General features: G+C 43.2%; 1 protein-coding gene across 1 annotated transcript in view; it reads right to left on the bottom strand.

The window, feature by feature from the left end:
- LOC117347089 (integrin alpha-M-like) overlaps positions 1–15,923 on the bottom strand; it is a 104,210-nt gene extending 88,287 nt beyond the window's left edge. The window contains exon 1 of the mRNA XM_033917477.1: positions 15,777–15,923. Coding sequence (XP_033773368.1) covers positions 15,777–15,813 — 37 coding nt within the window. The 5' untranslated portion in view covers positions 15,814–15,923. The remainder of the gene's footprint in view (positions 1–15,776) is intronic.
- Between the last annotated feature and the right edge of the window lie 4,245 nt (positions 15,924–20,168).

Raw genomic sequence — 20,168 nt, forward strand, 5'->3', positions numbered from 1 at the left:
AGTGTCCTGTATTGTCAGTGTCTTAAAGTGTCGGAATCCGAACGCCCCAGAACTCGAACAACTTGGAATCCAAACTATTTTTTAAAATTAAATTTTGCCCCGGAATCTGAACGCTGCTTTGGAATCTGAACGTACAGGAACGGCAAGTGTTGCTCAGCCCAAAGCTTACCCTCTGACTCAGAGTCCTGTTTACGCCTGGGCGGTTCGCGTCAGAGGGAAGCTTTGGGCTGAGCAACGCTTGCAGTTGCCGATCTTGCTGCCAATGCCGGTTGGGGTGCCCGATCTTTCTGTCTCTGCCAGGGAGGCCCGATCTGTGGGACCAAGGAATGGATTAATCCAGTTTCTATTATTTTCAATGGGAAAAACTGTCTTGGAACTCGAACGTATTGGAACTCGAACAGGGTTCTGGAACAGATTAAGTTCGGATTCCGAGGTACCACTGTACTCGTTTTTATACTTGTAAATCACTTTGAAATATGATAATGCGATTAATCAAATTTTAAATAAACTTGGAACTTGATGTCAAATCTGATCATGTCATGATCACTGTTATCACGTGGTCCCAGCACCATTTCCTCCTAAGATCAATGTCTAAAATTGTTTTGCCTCTTCTCAGCTCCTGAACCAGCTGCTCCATACAGCAGTCCTTGATTTCATCAAGGAATTTTACCTCCCTAGCATGCCCTGATGTTACATTTACCCATATCAGGGTAATTGAAATCACCCATTATTATTGTGTTAATCCAGTTTGTTAGCCTCCCTAATTTTTGATAACATTTCAGCATCTGAAAAGACCATGTGGTTGTGGTAAGGGAAATCATATTGCAGATAAAGGCCTAGAGAATGGCGACAAGGCGATCCCTTTAAGAACATCAGTGCCAAGTCTCGTCTGGATATGGTCCTCCAGATTAGACAGGCAGTACCTGGAAACACACAGGTTTATTAATAACATAAAATGATATAGCGAACAATAAAAGCGACTAAAAAAAACAACAAAATCAGTTCAGTTAAAAAAAAATGCCACCAAACTCCTATTGGCTCCAGTGAATGAGCACTTAAAGTCCTGGATTGCAACAGAGTTTAATCAACTTTTTTTCATGAAATCTTTGTAGATCCACATCATGCCAGAGAAGGATAAAGACCTCGATGAAGGCAACTTGTTTTATGGACTCCTGCTGCTTAAGGAGAAAAAAAACAGATCCACTAATGGACCATGCCATTAAGAACCCATTAAAAAACAATTTTTTTAAATTGCTAATTTAACCCCCACCCCTCCCCCTTTTTACAAAACTGTAGGATGGGTTTTAGTGCCGGCCTTGGTGGTAACAGCACAAAACTGTAACCACCACGGCGGGCGCTATAAATTGTGCGATAGTTTTGTTAAAGGAGGGGGAGGAGGTTAGGTTGCACAGGGATATCTGCGTGAAGCCTAGTGCTGCCTAAGTCGAGGCGTATTCCAACGCCTACAATGTCTACCTGAAAAGTAGGTGTGGTTAGGGGCGGAGAATAAGCGTGGTAGGTATTGATAGGCATTTGAGATAGGCGCTGGTAAATTAGGCCAGGTAAAACCTCTAGGATGCCTAGTGATGCCTAGGTCTGCTTAGGCACTGCTAGGCGTGATTCTATAAATGGCGCCATGAGGTTGATTGACAGCCGCACGGAGTGGCGCCTACAAGTTAGTCACCGCTGGGCGACATTTACAGAATCAGGCCCTAACTGCCTCTTTAACAAAGCCGTGCAGCAACAGCCCCGAAGCACGGCTTTGTAAAAGAGGCCGTAAGTTTCGATGTAAAGCTCCTGAGCTTCACGATCTGTGATTGAGTTGAAAAAAAAAAAAAAAAAAGTATCAGGAAGTGAAGGTGTCGATGAACTGTGGCAGCGAGAAAAACTGCCACAGAGAGGGAAGCTCGTAAAATCAAAATATGAAACATTTTAAAAGAATATTAGGGTTAAGAAAGTCCACCTGTTTTCATGCAGACAACTAAAGAAACAGAAAAAGCTGTAATAGAAACATAGAAAGTGACGGCAGAAAAGGGCCAAGGCCCATCGAGTCTGCCCACTGCAATGACCCACCCCCCTAGTTAGTTGCTCTCTGATGACCTTTCCCCCCGAAGAGATCCGACATGAGCATCCCAAATGATCTTAAAAATTTGCACGCTGCTGGCCTCAACCACCTGTACTGGGAGCCTATTCCAGCTGTCCACCACTCTTTCAGTGAAGAAGTACTTCCTGATGTCGCCATGAAACTTCCCGCCCTTTATTTTCAGCGGGTGTCCTCTTGTGGCTGAGGGTCCCCTAAGAAGGAAATATTGCGTAGTATAACAGGAAGCAAACCTTTTTATATAAGCAGGAGAAAGTCACCCAGTCAACAGAGGAAGAAAATGCACCATTGCTTAAATATACAAGCGGGGGAAAGTGTGCAGATCATGGTTCACGGGATTCTTTCCAACCGCTCTGAGTGAAAATGCATGTGGGGGAGGGGTTGGTAGGTGTATGCGTATACACGTCTGTGTGTGCCTGTGCATGTGTGAGAGAGGAAGGCAGTTTGAAAGGTGCAAATTCCTTAACTACTATGTTGCAATAAATGCATCGGTTAGACCTGCTTCCTCCACAGAAAAGTATTGGAGCATTTTTTTTTTTGGACGAGGTTCATTTCTCTTCTTCCTCTTACCCCATATTGAAACTTCACTTCTGCAGCACAGAAACATCCTCCGGATCACCCTTCCTGACTAGAGCCGTCTTCCCCCCTTCAGCCCCCACTGTCTTTCCTTTCACTGGATCCTGCAGACTCACTCAAAGAAGTGGGGATGGAACAGCAAAAATATTCAGAAATATTACCCATTGTTCTGCCTTTTGGACAGGGCAGGATTAACCAATAGGCCAAGTAGGCACGTGCCTAGGGCCCGAAATGGTCACGGGGGCTCGATGAAGGAAAGCATCAACATTGTTTTTTCCAAACAGCGATGGGCCCCTCCAGCATCGATTGGCAATGTGGGCCCCCCTCCCCCCCCGATTGGCAACGCGGGCCCCACCCCGATCCACAACGTGACCTACTTCCCCACATCGACGGAAAGTAAGACAAGCAAGCAACGTGTGTAAGAAAGGCAACGGGAACTGTAATTGTGCAAGCGGTGCTGCTTGCCCAAAGCTTCCCTCTGACGCAGCTTCCTGTTTCCACCTGGGCGTATGGTGGGGTGGAGCGGGGCAGGGGGCCCAGTGTACTTGTGTGCCTAGGGGCCCTCGATAAATTAATCCTGCCCTGCTTTTGGACATTCATGTAGAATCCTGGACAGAAAGCCAATTAGAAATCCTAACGCCTCTCACAGAGCAACTCAAGAAAAGATAGTTCTCCCCTGTTGATTTTAAGAATTTAGGGGTCCTTTTATTAAAGTGCAATAACCGATTTAGTGCACGCTAAAGATTAGTGTATGCTAAATGCTAAGCCATCCATTATATTCTATGGACACCTTAACATTTAGCATGTGCTAAATCAGTTAGTGCGCCTTAGTAAAAGGATTGCTTAGTTTCAGGTTTGTTACCAGGTTATCTTGTGTCTCATTTTCCTTTGAGTCACGCCAAAAAGACCACACGTCGAGTGCACTTGTTTTCATATCCCTCCAGAAAATCCTGTCATTATAAGAAGTTCCTTGAGAGAACCCTCTCATTCCCTGCCATGCCGGTATTTTCTGCATTATATTGTAAATGCTTTCTGTCTTTATCTGTTTTTAAATCCATTATTCTAATTTGTATTTTATCTGTATCCCATGTATTAGCTCACCTTGTTGTGAACCGCCTAGAACTTTTCCGGTATGGCGGTATATAAGAATAAAATTATTATTATCCTTTGAGATTCTGTATGGAATGTTGCTACTCTTTGGGATTCTAGAATATTGTTACTCTCTGGGATTCTGAAATCTTGATAGGCTGATATCTTAATGCATTCTGCTTCATTTTTTCTATCAAGTTCCTTATATTCAACTTGATGTATTTTATCTTATTACTTCTTTCCCTGCCATGCCGGTATTTTCTGCATTATATTGTAAATGCTTTCTATCTTTAGCTGTTTTTAAGTCCATTATTCTAATTTGTATTTTATCTGTATCCCATGTATTAGCTCACCTTGTTGTGAACCGCCTAGAACTTTTTCGGTATGGCGGTACATAAGAATAAAATTAATATTATTATTTCAGAACCCTGGTCCAATCTCTCATACTGAGTCTACTTGACTACTGTAACATCGCCTATTTGGCAATTTCCAAAAAAAATATGTGACGTTTACAAGTAATGCAAAATGCAGCGGTCAGACTGATCTTTGGGCTAAAAAAGTTCGATCACGTGTCACCCTACTACCAGCAGTTGCATTGGCTGCCGATGGAGGCACGCATAAAGTTTAAATTCACCTGCTTCTGCTTCAAAGCACTATATGGGCTTGCCCCTAAATACATAACCGACCTTTTCTCCTTCTCAGCCAACAGACACAAGAGGAGCTCACACTCCAACTTCGTTTTCCCCCCAGTTAGAGGTTGCAAACTGAAAAAACACCACGAAAACCTTCTCTCACATCAAGCAGCGCTGTGGGGTGGGGACCTAGATCAATTGCTTTCGCCCACCACTTATGAGGATTTCAGGAAGTACAAAAACACACCTGTTCTTAAAATATATAGACAACTGACCCCTCTTCTCCTTCCCCCTCGATATTGATCACCATATCCTATTAATCTCTCTATCCTCAAAAATGGATTTCCTGTCCCACCAACTCTCTTTCTTCCTCCCCTTTTAAGTTCAATCAATTTGTACCTTGCTTAATCTTTTGTAAACCGCATAGAACTTCACGGTATTGCGGTATATAAACTGTTATTATTATTATTATGAATATGTTTTAACTCATGTGAACTGTTTAGTTCTTAAGCGGTACAGAAAAATAATAAATAAATACTGCACCAACACAAAGTCTGAGCAAAGTTTGACAATGACTTAATAATCATCTCTATTTTGTGTATGTATTTTGCTGGACATGTGTTGTGTCTGTGGTGAACTGGAGCCAGTTTGGTGTGATAGAATAGTTGGGAGTACTGTAGTTTTTTTTTATTTTTGAGTGGTGCAGTTTGTAAAGGGTGTTTTACGGGTGTAGCAGTTCGGGGATGGGACAGGACAGATGCAGATGAGTTGTTTTGGGGAATGGGCAATTTGTGAGGTGGTGTGGCAGATGGGGGTAGGTTTTGGGTGTAGAGGTAGCATGTGGGGTGGTGAAGCAATTGGCAGGTGGACAGTTATGAGACTTGGAGGCAGTTTGGGAATGGGGTACTTGCAAAGGAAATAGTTTTGGGGAAGTAGGAGGAGCTTAGGGATTTGGGAAGGTTGGGAATTCCACCTTTTAAACTGCCTTGCCCTCGTCTCCAACTGCTACATTTTACTCTTAAGTTTCTATACACACAATCATAGATTTTGGAGCTGGAACTCTTTTTTCCATAGAAATACATTGGGCCACTTTTTTTTCAGGGGGAGGGGCTTATTTTTGTAGAAACCCCCCCCCCCCCAATCCAGCTTGGTCCATTTATGAACATGTGCCTTTTAATTGTTTTTCCTTCATGCCAAGTTTCATCATATCCTGTTAAATTTTCAGAGAGCTATTTTGCCCCCAGACAGATGGACGGAGAGATAGACGGAAAGCAAAAACAAAGAGAACAACTGTGGAACCGGTGATCTTGATGGTCCTTTTTTAAAATTTTGTATTCAACCAGTCTTAATGTAAATGGTGCAGTCAAAAAACGAAGCTACCATTTATCAGAACACAGTATTTCGTTTTGCAAAATTGCAATTCTTTACTTGTGGTTTATAGCAGTACCGGACCCCGATAGAAGGTCTCCATCGACCGAAACACGGCCCGTGTCGGGTCTATACCACAATCCATTTACTGTGTATTTCTTCGTTTTTTGACTGCACCATTTTCATTAAGACTGGTTGAATACAAAATTTAAATAAAGGACTTCATCAAGATCATCAGTTCCACAGTTGTTCTCTTTGTATTTGCTTTCCTGCTTTTTGTGTGGATCCTTTTGGTAGACTGTTTATTTGTTCTCCGGAGAGATAGATGAACATTCTCAACCCTTTTAATATAATTCTTTCCAACTTCCATTGGGCTGGAATGGGAAGGGGTAAAACACGGACCTCGCGGATCTAAAACCGCACGTCCTTAAAAATCTGAGATCCGTGCATTGACAAGTCCACCTTCGCTTTCCCTGCAGCTCAGCTCAGGCCCCCGGCTCCCTCACGGACCTCACGGATCTGAACTGCACGTCACATCCTTAAAAATCCGAGGTCCGCGCCACTTTTGAGGTCTGTGCCACTTTTAGTCACTGGCTCTGACAGAGCTCTATGACAATTTAACTCTGACGGATCCTAGCATAGGGAGGGAAAAGCATTAGGATCCATCAGAGTTAAATTGTCATAGAGCTCTGTTAGAGCCAGGGACTAAAAGTGGCACGGACCTCGTATTTTTAAGGACGTGCGGTTTTAGATCCGCGAGGTTCATGAGGTCCGCGTTTTACCCTTTCCCGGCTGGAATGAATATAAACAAAATAAGGAGAAAAATGAAGGCAAAAGATGAAAGAAGGGTTAGTCAGAAGTGAAACCAGCAGAAGATGACAATCGTACACAAGTTCTTTTGTCTAATGATATAGAGAAGTAAGGGCATGATTCAAAAGGCGTGAATAATTAGGAAGTTATTGCAATCCCCTTTACAAAGAAGTGCTTAAAGCAGTTACACAACTGAGAGCAGCAAGGCAGTGGAATCGGATGCAGTCCACCACAGAATATTGGAAGAGCTTCATCAGAAACTGCTGACCTTTACAACTCTCTAGTGTGTTTTAAATTTACAACATAGTAGCTTCATCGCATGCCCCCTTGTCCTAGTATTTTTGGAAAGAGTACACAAGCGATTCACATCTACCCATTCCACTCCACTCAGTATTTTATAGTCTATCATATTTCCCCTGAGCCACCCAGACTACAGCGCCCTAGCTGCTTTAGCCTTTCCTCATAAAGTCTTCACATCCCTTTTATTATTTATGTCACCCTTCTCTCTGTATTCACTATTAGAGAATGACACGGTGACAAAATTCGTCACCGTTCCCGTCCCCGCGGATAACCGCGGGAAATAATCCCATGTCATTTTCTAGTGTCTATTTCAACCTCGGTCCTTCTACACCAGCATTCTTCTGAGCAAAGCTTGCGGGTCAGTGGTTGTGACCATTCATACTCTGATTCTTATGTGAGCCAAGGATAATGAAGCCATTGTGACATCACTGATGTGATTGGCTCTTAGGCACTGGTGGAATGAGGCATTATGACATCACAATATCTGCTCTGGATACCAGAGACTGTCATTCTGTAGTGTCTGTTTCAACCTCGGTCCTTCTACACCAGCATTCTTCAAAGCAAAGCTTAAGGGTCAGTGGTTGAGGCCATTCATACTCTGATTCTTCCCTCTCTCCTTAAAGAATGACATGAAGATGGTTTCCTGCGATTATCCACGGGGATGGGAACGGTGATGAATTTTGTCACTGTGTCATTCTGTATTCACTATCACACCTTTTTGGGGACGAGTTTGTTGCTTTTATAAAATATACGTATTTCTGGACTTCTCACATACCCACCTTACTATAACATTAGGCTTCAAAAGTCTCTACTGAAACTGGGTGAGTTGGCAGCTACACACCCCACACAGTTATGTTGTCAAATTGTACATTTCAATGAATCCCTGAGTAACCACAAGTTGACACAACTTCTACACAGCTAAATTCAGCAGGCAGCTGAGGAAGGGTATTTTAGAGAGGTCTAGTCCAGCTGGTTTTGGATGTCTGGCATTGCTCCGAAGCACTAGTAAAAATGCTGGGATGGATTTGCTTCAGTCCTATTGCATGCTTCTTGGAAATATGTGTGGTCATTTGTCTGATGGCGAGTGGGCATTTTCCCTCAACTTTTCCACTGAGCATCCATTTTACCTTTATGTTTTGTAACTCAGGAGGAAGGAGATGAGGTCTAGTGGTCAAAGCCCTGAGCAAGAGAATGAATCCTAAGAAATGCAACTTACGAGCCCTAATCTCTATGGTGGGTTCAAATGGTTGAAAGTAGGGAGTGGTAGCCTTGGAAAAGCCCTCTGAAACACACGGACGAAACATGTTGGTGACTCTACCCCTGTATGAAGCGTCTTTATACAGCTAAGTACTTTTAGTACATATTTATTTAAGATTTAATATTAAATTCATAAACACTTAAAGTGTTTAAATAAATTATAAAATTGGATCCGATGATGAATGGGAGCATAAAGCCCGGCACTATGAAAGAAGCTTGAGTACCTGGTGGCCCGCTAAGGATCAATAAGACAGTCTGTAACTCCTGATGAATGAAATGCTGCATAAATGTGAGATTAGTTCTGACATTTTGACAATTATATTCATTTGATGGTTCTTCATTTAAGTGTGCTGAAATAGTGCCATTGGTTTACATTATATGTATCTAAAGAAACATTTTTTATTGGTTTGGGTAGAGGGTGTTTGGTTAGGTTTTCATTAGTTTGTTCGGTTCTTGTTTGCTATTGTCACAGTTTATACTCCTCCTGAGGAAGCCTATTTTGGCGAAACTTGGGTCTAAGTAGAGGAGCAATTTACATATTTTTGGAGCACGATTCACTTAAAGAAAAAAAAAATCCTGCTGGGCCGCTTCACAGTTTTACCCTTCAAAGAAGGTCGCATCATTTTCTAGAAAATAGAGATAAGCGCTATACAGTTTTATTGTTAATTACAGTAGTAATGACAACAAACCAAGATTTTAGCACTTTCAAGGTGTTCAGTTAGGGACAGAAAAGTGAAATGATGGCCCCGAAATTGTTCTTCAAGCGGCTCTGTTGCAGGAGACAAGGACATCGAGCATTGAAATGATTTAATACATTTGTTAATTAAAACTTATGCTTTCTTTTTGACTAGATATACAGTGAAAAAAGGCAGAGGTCAAAGTGGGTTTTTACTCCTTTATTGTACTGAGTTGGCATCTGATACCCCAGTTTAAAGCTGCTGCAGGAGTCTGCCTCGCTTCTGTCTAACTGATGTCACAGTTCCTCTTCTTAGGTTTATTTCCTAGTTTTGGCCCTTACTATAGTCTAATTAGCTGCTCCTTTTTTCCTTTTATTACCATTTTTTTTCTTTTTTTTTTTAAATAAATGCTGTATTTCATGCATTCATTTGCTTGTGAATATTATTTTAACATTTTTCTCCCCCCCCCCCCTTTTACAAAACCGTAGAACGGTTTTTGGTGCCAGCCACAGTGGTAACAACTCCAATGCTCAGAGTGTTGGAGCTGTTACCAGTACTAAAAAAAAGAATAAGAGAATTGAAAAGGCTTGGAGATCTGATTCATTTGTAGCCTGGAAGGATTCTGTGGTTGCTTAAGGACCCTTTGGCCTCCTGCTTCCTTCTGCTTACCTTTAACCTTTGATCCTGGCAGCCAGGAATGTCTCTGTAATGTTTCGTACTGGACATTGAGAAACATGTTTCGCTGATTTGAACATGATTCATAACCTTCCAGCAAATGATTCACTGAAACCCACAGCAGTCATGGGCCACAGACAGTGGGCTGAAATTTCTTCTCAGGCCTACACACATTTCTCATCTCTTCAGAAGAGAGAGCATGTGAGTCTAGTGACAGCCCTCCTTCCATGAGAGGGAGAAGCTGTGAGTCCCAACCATCCTAGCTAGGGTTACCAGAGGTCCGAATTTCCCCAGACATGTCCAATGGTCCGGACGGCTTTTCAAAACATGGCACTTTGTCCGGGTTTTGAAAAGCCTCCTCAAATCAGGGAGGAAGTCCGCGCATGCACGGATGTCACACGATGATGTCATGTGTATGCACACGTGTGCGTAATGTCATCATGTAGCATCCCTGCCTGAGAAAAGCAGGTAGCGGGGGCGGGGCTAGGGTGTTACAGGGCAGGGATGAGCGGAACTGGACAGGCCTGAGGGTGGGTCTAGGGGTCCGGATTTTCCGATTGGAAAATCTGGCAACCCTAATCCTAGGATTACATAAGAACATAAGAATTACCACTGCTGAGTCAGATCAGTGATCCATCGTGCCCAGCGGTCCGCTCACGCGGCAGCCCTCTGGTCAAAGACCAGCGCCCTGAGACTAGCCCTACCTGCGTACATTCCAGTTCAGCAGGAACTTGTTGAACTTGGTCTTGAATCCCTGGAGGGTGTTTTCCCCTATGACAGACTCCAGAGGAGCGATCCAGTTTTCTACCACTCTCTGGGTGAAGATGAACTTCCTTACGTTCGTACGGAATCTATCCCCTTTCAATTTTAGAGAGTGCCCTCTCGTTCTCCCTACCTTGGAGAGAGTGAATAACCTGTCCTTTTCGACCAAGTCTATTCCCTTCAGTACCTTGAAAGTTTCAATCATGTCCCCTTTCAATTTCCTCTGTTTGAGGGAGAAAAGGCCAAGTTTCTCTAATCTTTCGCTGTACGGCAACTCCTCCAACCATCTTAGTCGCTCTTCTCTGGACCCTTTCGAGTAGTCCCGTGTCCTTCTTCTTACAAGGCATCCTGGCATCCCATGGTAGCTTTCTGCTTGGCATGGTTACCAGATGTCCAGGAAAACCTAGACATGACCTCTTTTTGGAGGACTGTCTGGGTGCCCGGCGGGATTTCCAAAACCTGGCAGTTTGTCTGGGTTTTGAAAGGCCTCGAGCTCGGGGCCAAGTCTGGAGCGCCTGTACGCATGCAATGGCGTCGATGTGATGACATGACATGCATGCAGACATGCACATGATGTCATTGCACCAACATCCATGCATGCGCAGAGGCCCTCCAGATGCGGCCCAGAGCTCGGAGAAGGAGACATGAGGGGCTGGGGGTGCAACGGGGTGGGCCAGGTGTCCCCTTTTTTTCAAAGAGGAAATCTGGTAACCCGAAACTTATGCACTAAAAGATAGACAATTTTTTTAGAGCACTGGAGCATGTTTGGAGGCGGAGAGCAGGCGTGCCACGCTAATCAATTAACACAGCCGCTTTTCCATGCGTTAATTGATTGGTATATGGTTAGTACAGGAGCCCTTACTGTCTACTAAACAGTGGCGTAGCGAGGGTGAGAGGTGCCCACAACGGTGGTGCCCCTCCCCCACTCTCTTATCTGCCCCCACCCGCTCCTTCCCCGCCCCCTCCTGCCACACGCCTCTTTCCTTCCCCCGTATCTTTTTAACATTCACGGTGTGATCAGCAACCCCAACCTGCTGCTCACACCAGCATCGGCTCTTCCTCTGACGCCACTTCCTAGGCGCGGGTCTAGCAAGTGATGTCAAAAGAAAAGCCGACATTGGCGTGAGCAGCAGGTTGGGGTTGCTGCTCGCGCCGCAAACATTTAAAAGGTATGGGGGAAGGGAAGCAGCATGAATGCGTGGTGGGGGGGGGCCAGTAAGATAGGTGCTGGCGCCCCAACCAAGAGGGCTCTTGAAGTGCCCCCCCTCGCCCCCCTTCCTAAGCCACCGTTAGTACGGACTCTCATGCTAACAGCCATGTGCTAATTGGGTTTGCCGCAGACCACGGGCGCTAACCAGCTGTCTCCTCTGGTCTGAATATCAGGTCCACTGACCTTTTAGCCCTTATCTTGTAAGCCAGCTCCTTGGAAAACCCCGTTTTTTTTTTTTTTCTCTTTGCTGTTATTTACTTAACATAAAGATCTGTTGTCTGTTATTGCTCTTTTCAATTTGACCCGTTGAACTTCCGCTTCTCTTACTTCCTACCACCACCCTGCCAACTCCTCCTTCAGGTATTGCCCCATTTTTACCAAAGTCACCATGTTTGAAATCCAGTATTTTGAGCTTGAGGTGTCTAATTAGTTTTTAAATCAGAACACATGGTATGATACTTATGGTTGCTTATGGTTCCTTCCTTGAAAATTATTGGAACCAGACGTCATGACATATTTTCAGTTATGGCCCCTCTCACCTGGAATGCCCTCCCCTTATACATAAGAGAAGTTAAAGACCTTAATATATTTAAAACCAATTTAAAAACTTTTCTTTTTAAAGCTTCTTTTAATCTTTAAACTACTCTTTTTAACCATTTTTATCCCAGTCCTTATGTTTTTTCCCTTACTTGGCTTTTTCTTTCTCTTCATTTGAATAATAGTAATTTTGTAACTTTTTCCTCGCCTTTCCCCTTTCCCTTTGTATCTGGTCTGTCTGTATTGTCCGTTTGTTTTTTATCCCCTTTTAAAGCTGTACAATATATATTTTTAATGTCTCTCGCTTAGTATGTAATAAGCGATTTATCAAATTTGATTAAAACTTGAAACTTGAATACAATAAATACTGATCTTCCAACTCCCCATCCCCACCCCCTTTCACAAAACCGCAAAATCGTTTTTTAGCGCAGACCAGTGCACTGAATGCTCTGCGCTGTTGCTGACGCTCATAGAACTCTATGAGCATCGGGAGAAGCACAAAGCATTCAGCATGCCGGCCTGTGCTATAAAACGCTTTTGTGGTTTTGTAAAAAGGTGGGGGGGGGGGGAGCAAAAGTTAATAAAATATAAAAAAGTTAGCTTTGTCTAGCAAATTACAAACATAAGAATAGCCTTACTGGGTCAAACCAATGGTTCATCAAGCCCAGTAGCCCGTTCTCATGTTGGCCAATCCAGGTCATTAGTACCTGGCCAAAACTCAAGGAGTAGCAATATTTCATGCTACTGATCCAGGGCAAGCAGTGGCTTCCCCCGTGTCTTTCTCAATAACAGACTATGGACTTTTCCTCCAGGAACTTGTGCAAACCTTTCTTAAAACCAGCTACGCTATCCGCTCTTACCACATCCTTTGACAACGCGTTCCAGAGCTTAACTATTCTCTGACTGAAAAAAAATTTCCTCCTATTGGTTTTTAAAAAGTATTTCCCTGTAACTTCATCCAGTGTCCCCTAGTCTTTGTCATTTTTGACGGAGCGAAAAATCGATCCACTTGTACCCGTTCTACTCCACTCAGGATTTTGTAGGCTTCGATCCTATCTCCCCCTCAGCCGTCTCTTTTCCAAGCTGAAGAGCCCTAACTAATATTATAAAAATTGCATTACATTTTGTTGAAAAAGAAAAGCGTTCACAGAATTTCTAAACTTTAAATAAATAATATCAGATTTGATATTCATAGGCAGAACATTCCAACATCTAGCTGCTTGATAAGTAAATATAGCAACCTACTGCTGAACCGCTTGATTTGTAATCTTTCTATGATGATCATGGCTGCCCGAGTGTGCTCCCTCTAGTTCTATAACCTTAGCACCTAAAGATAAATGCATATGTGCAGGAGCTGGAAACTTTTCTGTTCCGAAACGCATTCATTATTTAAAGTATCTTTTCAGTCCATGATTAACTCTGTCAACAGGACTTTTGCTGTACCCCTTGCCTCTTCTAGTTCTTTTCATACCCTTTTGGTTTGTCCTTCCCCCTCCCATAATTTAAATGATGCATCCGTTCTTCCTTATGCATCCATCTTTACCCTTTAGTACAGGGGTGCACAACTCCGGTCCTCGAGGGCCGAATCCAGTCGGGTTTTCAGGATTTCCCCAGTGAGTTTGCATGAGATCTATTTGCCAGCACTGCTTCCATTGTATGCATATTGATCTCATGCATATTCATTTGGGAAATCCTGAAAACCTGGCCTGGCGAGGGCCAAAGTCGTGCTTTAGTATGTCCTTTTTATTTGTCTCCCTTTTGGTTTGATTTTTAAATTATGTTATTACCTTTGAAGCATTTGTACAAATGTTTTCATTTTATGTAAACCGCCTAGGTCAGGGGTAGGGAACTCCGGTCCTCGAGAGCCATATTCCAGTCGGGTTTTCAGGATTTCCCCCAATGAATATGCATTGAAAGCAGTGCATGCAAATAGATCTCATGCATATTCATTGGGGAAATCCTGAAAACCCGACTGGAATATGGCTCTCGAGGACAAGAGTTCCCTACCCCTGGCCTAGGTACTCAAGCGCTATATAAAATACAATAAGCTTGAACTTGAAAGCGGTAGGATGGTGAGGTGTCAAAGTTCACTATAAATAGGGTTGGCAGTGGGGACCACAAACCCTGTAGAGCAGAGAGTGCCAGCAGGGATCTAACATTGGTATCAGAAGAAGAGCTCACCGGACTACAGAAAAAACAGGCTTGGGAGGAGGGAAAGGGAGTGAGGACGCAAGGGAAGAGAGGGGGGGTGGAAATGTAAGAATAAGGGGGAAGGAGGAATAAAAGTGATAATCCACCACCTCCCACCCAAATAACTCAGTAGCCACCTTGCTGCTCTTAACGAAAGCAGGTATATCAAACCAAATAACAGAACCAAAAAGAGAAAGGTCCAACCTTGTCTGCAGTAAAAAAAACCAACCAGGAACAAACAAACCAAAACTGCAGATGTGTACAACGATGTAGGCAAATTTTATTGTGACAAACAAACTATATATAAAACCTTTTTACCAAACAGGGGACCCAACACGGTCTGTTTCGGACAACCTTCATCAGGGGTCCATGGTAAGTAAAGGTAAAAACATATGTCACAACAAGTATTGAAAAGGATAATATAAAACCAAACAGATGATGTGTCACGCCGAGAGTCTCTGCAAGCAGTAAAAATCGCTAGAGTGTTGGGTCCCCTGTTTGGTAAAAAGGTTTTATATATAGTTTGTTTGTCACAATAAAATTCGCCTACATCGTTGTACACATCTGCAGTTTTGGTTTGTTTTATCAAACCAAATAAATCATAATAAACTATAATCACAATCCCCTTCCCACCCATCAGTGCACCCAACCCCAGCTCTCCCCAACACCTCCAACATATCCACACATCCCCTAAGACTGCACTGTCCTCCTAGACACACATATGTATACACAGTTCACATACACCACCAGTCGCACCATACAGGCTCCATATACTTCTCCACCCTGACACTGAGAGCCTCTGTCACCTCACTGAGACATACTTTACCATGTCTCTCCCCACCGTACCCCTACATCGACATGCCTGATCTTGCATATCGAAGAAGGGGAAATGCACCTTTGTGCCAGACTTTAAGTGTGCTGAAGTGCACCAGCACCGCATTACTATTCCTCACCCAAAAGCAAAGAGTATTCTAATAGGGGCAGATTCTATATATAGTCCACCTAAAGTTAGATGGCTACGTCAATGCCGATAATTAGCACTCAGACACCTCATAATTGACATTAATTGGACTGAATTGAAAGTTAGGCGTTTAACTCCCAAAAATGTGATTGTCTAAAATGAAGGCACCTCGTCCAAAGCGCATATTTAAGAGAGGGCATGTTTTTGAGTTAGGCGTGATTGCCTGCCTAACTTAGGTGCAGGCATTTAAGCCAAGGAAACCCTGGCATAACTAGGGTGTGCCTAAAAGTTGTGATGACTAGCGATGCCTAAGGCACCTAACTTTTCTAGAATCGCGCTTAGTGCCGTATTAATCGGTGCTGATTTTGGGTTTTTTTTTAAGGTGGACTTCAATCTGCCCTATTGTGCAGTGGGTTTAGATTCCCACTGTGGCTCCTTGAGCAAGTCACTTTAACCCTCCATTGCCCCTGGTACAAAAACTTAGTCTGTGAAAACACTAGAAACAGAGACAATATCTGTATGTCATGCATAAACTGCCTTGGTTGAATCACAAAAAAGCGGTATATCAAGAATCTAGCATCTTGAAGTAAAAGCCACCATTGTTATAAGGGAGAACTAGTTTGTTTCTGACCTGTGATGAGGCAGGCAGTGATGAGAATTCTGTCCATAGCTGGTGCCTCGGATGCTCTTGTGCAGCCCAGCGCGATGAGGAAGAGAAAAGCAGTCCCGGTTGCATCCCTTGAGTAGTGAAACTCTTCTTCTTTAGTGCTCCGCAGTCTTTATTGCAACAGAGGAAGTCACCTGATGCGAGTCCAACGTTGCATTTACCATATCTGCCACAGTGAAACAGAAGCTGGGCAACGGTGTGTAGAGGAAAAGCACAGAAGAGCGTGCACAGAATAAAGTTATCCGTTTATTTTTCCAATAAGTAAATAATAAATCGTTTTTGGATTTTTTTTTGCCACGTTTTCAGACTTGCTTTGAATTCATTCAGAAACGAATGCATACAAAAAAGTGCTCAGTGCACAGAGAGCGTTTTTAATGCTTGTAAATGGCGCAGTGGTTAGAAAGCTACAGTCTCAGCACCCTGAGGTTGTGGGTTCAAACCCACACTGCTCCTTGTGACCCTGGGCAAGTCACTTAATTCCCCCCATTGCCCAGGTACATTAGATAGATTGTGAGCCCATCAGGACAAACAGGAAAAAATGCTTGAGTACCTGAATAAATTCATGTAAACTGTTCTGAGCTCCCCTGGGAGAACGGGAAAGAAAATTGAATAAGTAAATAGTGTGACAAGTTTCAGCCTCTGATAACCAGAGCTGGTATTGTGACATCATAATGCCTCATTCCACCCATGCCTAAGAGCCAACCTCAGCAGTGATGTCACAATGGCTTGATTGTTCTATACTTGGCTCATTTTTACTACATTTTGATTTCTAGAGTATCACAGTGGTTAAAGCTACAGCCTCAGCACCCTGAGGTTGTGGGTTCAAATCCCCGCTGCTCCTTGTGACCCTGGGCAAGTCACTTAATCTCCCCATTGCCCCAGGTACATTAGATAAAGCGTGAGCCTGCCAGGCAGACAAGGAAAAATGCTTGAGCACCCTTGGGAGAACGGGATAGAAAATTGAATAAATAAATAAATTACTTCAGACACTGTATTCACATAAAGTTAAATTTAGCAGATGTTCTAAACTAAACTAAAGATGTTCTTCATACACATGACATTTTCTGAACCAAAACCAAAAACCAAATACACGTCTCTAAAAGGACATGTCTTCTCTCTCTCTTTCATATATCTATATTTATATACATGTATCTCAGTATAAATATACACTAGACGGTTAGATGTGTAAGGAGGGAGACGAAAGGAAACTGAAGGAAGCTAAAAGGCTCATAATCAAATAACATAAACGTTTGACGTCCTAATCACCAGGACGTCCAAGTGCCGATAATCCAAAATGTTTTCCTGTACGCCTAACAAGGTGTTCCAGCCTCGGTACGTTCAGAGCACGAGATGGGCGTGGTGGAGGCGTGTTATGGGCGGGCTTTGGGCCGTCTCAAGGGCAGGACAGACGTGGACGTCTTGCAGCGATAATCAAACATTTTACAAGACCTCCTGGACGGAACTTATACGTTTGGACCTAGACCTGTTTTAGAAGGGTCTGAATGTCACAAAGGTGCCCAAACTGACCACATGACCACTGCATGCATCGAGGTAAGACACCCCCACACTCCCCCAGGACTCACTGACCCTATTCCACCACAAAAATGAGAATAAAAAGGTATTTTCTATTGGTGAGCATTGCTGAATAGGCATATTTGTCTAGTCCACATTTTTTGTATTGGGGTTTTTTTGGGAGATGCACCTTGTTAATCTAAACCTTCTGAATAAAGTTTGGATCAAGATCATAGGTTCCACAGTTTTGTTTTGTTTTTTCTTAATACCATTGCTTGGCATGAGTTATGCTATGCTATTTTTCACTCTCTGTGGGTGGACTAGACACGAGACTAGTAAATCAAGGAACTAAATCAGTCTGAGAGTTCTTTAAAAGATCTAAGCTGGCTTCCCCTTTTCACTTGCATGAGCTATAGATGTAGAAAATGCCTGAGAATCTGCAGTGGTTACATCAGGGGCCGACACTCAGAGGCTCGTGCAGAGTAGAGAATGACATGGGGACATATTTTTCCTCATCCCCGCAGGAACTCAATTTCCCCGTCCCATCCCCGTGAGTTTTGTCGCTGTCCCTGTCCTTGCCCTATTCCTGCATGCTCTGCCTTAACTGCACAAGCCTCAAACACTTATGATTTTAAAGTATTTGAGGCTTGTGCAGATGAGGACAGAGCTTAGGCATTGGTGGAATGAGGCATTATGACTTCACAATCTGAGCTCTAGAATGTTGCTACTTAGGATTTTAAAGTGTTTAAGGCTTGTGCAGATGAGGACAGAGCTTAGGCATTGGTGGAATGAGGCATTATGACATCACAGTCTGAGCTCTAGAATGTTGCTACTTATGATTTTAAAGGGTTTGAGGCTTGTGCAGATGAGGATAGAGCTTACAGGAATGGGGCAGGGACAGGAAAAGAATTCTCTGGGATGGGACAGGAAAATGAGTTTCACAGGGACTGGGGAAATTTGCCCCGTATAACCATATAATTCACCAAAAAGTGGATGCAGAGATCTGTATATGAATCATAACCCAAAATAGTCCAAGACTAATACAACTAACAGAGAGGAAAAAATCTCAGAAACCCCGCAAACAATCCATTTTAGGATAAACTTAGTCTGCATGTAATTGGGTTCCAGACTCTTTCATCGATCAAAAACCTCTCCGTTTTACCACGTCTTTCTATAAACTTGTAGTGGTGGGTTTTTGAAAATATCAATCTTAATTTTCAGATATTCAAAATGGTGCAAAAAAGATCTTAACAACGTCAGTTTACAACTCTTGCTGCTCAGTGAACTAGTTAGCTGTTCACTGAATCGCCATTCAGCAAGTCTTTTTCAAGGGTCTAAAACTCGTCACAGGAAGTATAGCTGACAGGACCTGTTCTGCCATTCATCAAGGCTTTTTCAAGGGTCTAAAACTCGTCACAGGAAGTATTGTTGACAGGACCTGTTCCGCCATTCAGCAAGGCTTTTTTAAGGGTCTAAAACTCGTCACAGGAAGTATTGTTGACAGGACCTGTTCCGCCATTCAGCAAGGCTTTTTCAAGGGTCTAAAACTCGTCACAGGAAGTATTGTTGACAGAACCTGTTCCGCCATTCAGCAAGGCTTTTTCAAGGGTCTAAAACTCGTCACAGGAAGTATCTATGAAACAACAATTTTAACAATCATCGTAAATAGGCAAAATAATCATACTTCTAAAAAGCACACTACCTATGCACTAGTCAAAAACGTACTGTTTGTGAAAATTTCATATACAGAACGCCAGTGGGCACACTCTAACCTCAAGAGCTCAGTGCTTAAATAGACACCAGCGCGTGCACTCAGTGGGTCAAACAGCCAGCGCCAGAATCACCCTGACAAGAGCGGGCTCGATTGTCTAAACAAGCGCATGTGCGTTGAAACTGCTCATAGAGTAAAACTAAGAGAGCGCTTCTCTTGAAATGAGTGCAATGCTGACTACATTGACAACCAGCACCAATATTCCTGGCACCCGTGCACTCATTGTTCATTCATTGTGAACATGTTCTGACCGAAAAAAAGCAATATGCATAACAACAATAAGAAAAACATATAGATGGAATGGCGAAGAACAGGATTAGAAAAACTGAGTTAGAGAAACACAAACCAATTTAAAGCATTGTTCAAGCCACTCGGATATACAGAACCCAGCCTTTGCTCCGTGTAGTTTCAACGCGCATGCGTTTGTTTAGACAATTGAGTCAGCTGTTATCTCAAAGTTGCGGCCTGGGGGGCCACCCGCGGCCCGCCAGGTACTATTTTGAGGCCCTCGGTATGTTTATCATAATCACAAAAGTAAAATAAAACAGTTTCTTGATCATATGTCTCTTTGGTGACAGGTCAAATGCGCGCAAGACAACAGCGCGCAGACAAAACCGCCAAGACAAATCAGCGCAAAGATAACAGCACGCCAGACAATTGAGCGCAGGGATAACTCAGCGCAACGACAATTCAGCGCACCTCAAAATGGCGTGTGGCGAAGGAAGGGCACGCGCACGTTCAGCACGTTAACATGTGATCACGGCGCACGTTCAACACGTTAACACGTATGATTCCCTTGCCTCTTTGTGCTTTGAATATAAGTCACGTGAATGCATTTTCGTTACTATGGTTACATTTCCTCTTTATATATGTGCTCAGAACAGCCCGCCTTCCTTTCGCTGCCTGACCGTGTCCGTTATAGGTAAAGCTCTGGTTTTGCTAGAACTTGCTCTATAACAGATATTTGTCTGGCGCGGATTTTACTCGCCTCTGGTGAGAGCAACACTACTTCCAGATTTCAGATTTCTTCATTTCCAGGTATGTTTATATTTTCGGTTCTTGCGCTCGGTTGT

This window comes from Geotrypetes seraphini, chromosome 13 (genome assembly GCF_902459505.1).
Source record: "Geotrypetes seraphini chromosome 13, aGeoSer1.1, whole genome shotgun sequence".
Lineage (NCBI taxonomy): Eukaryota > Metazoa > Chordata > Amphibia > Gymnophiona > Dermophiidae > Geotrypetes > Geotrypetes seraphini.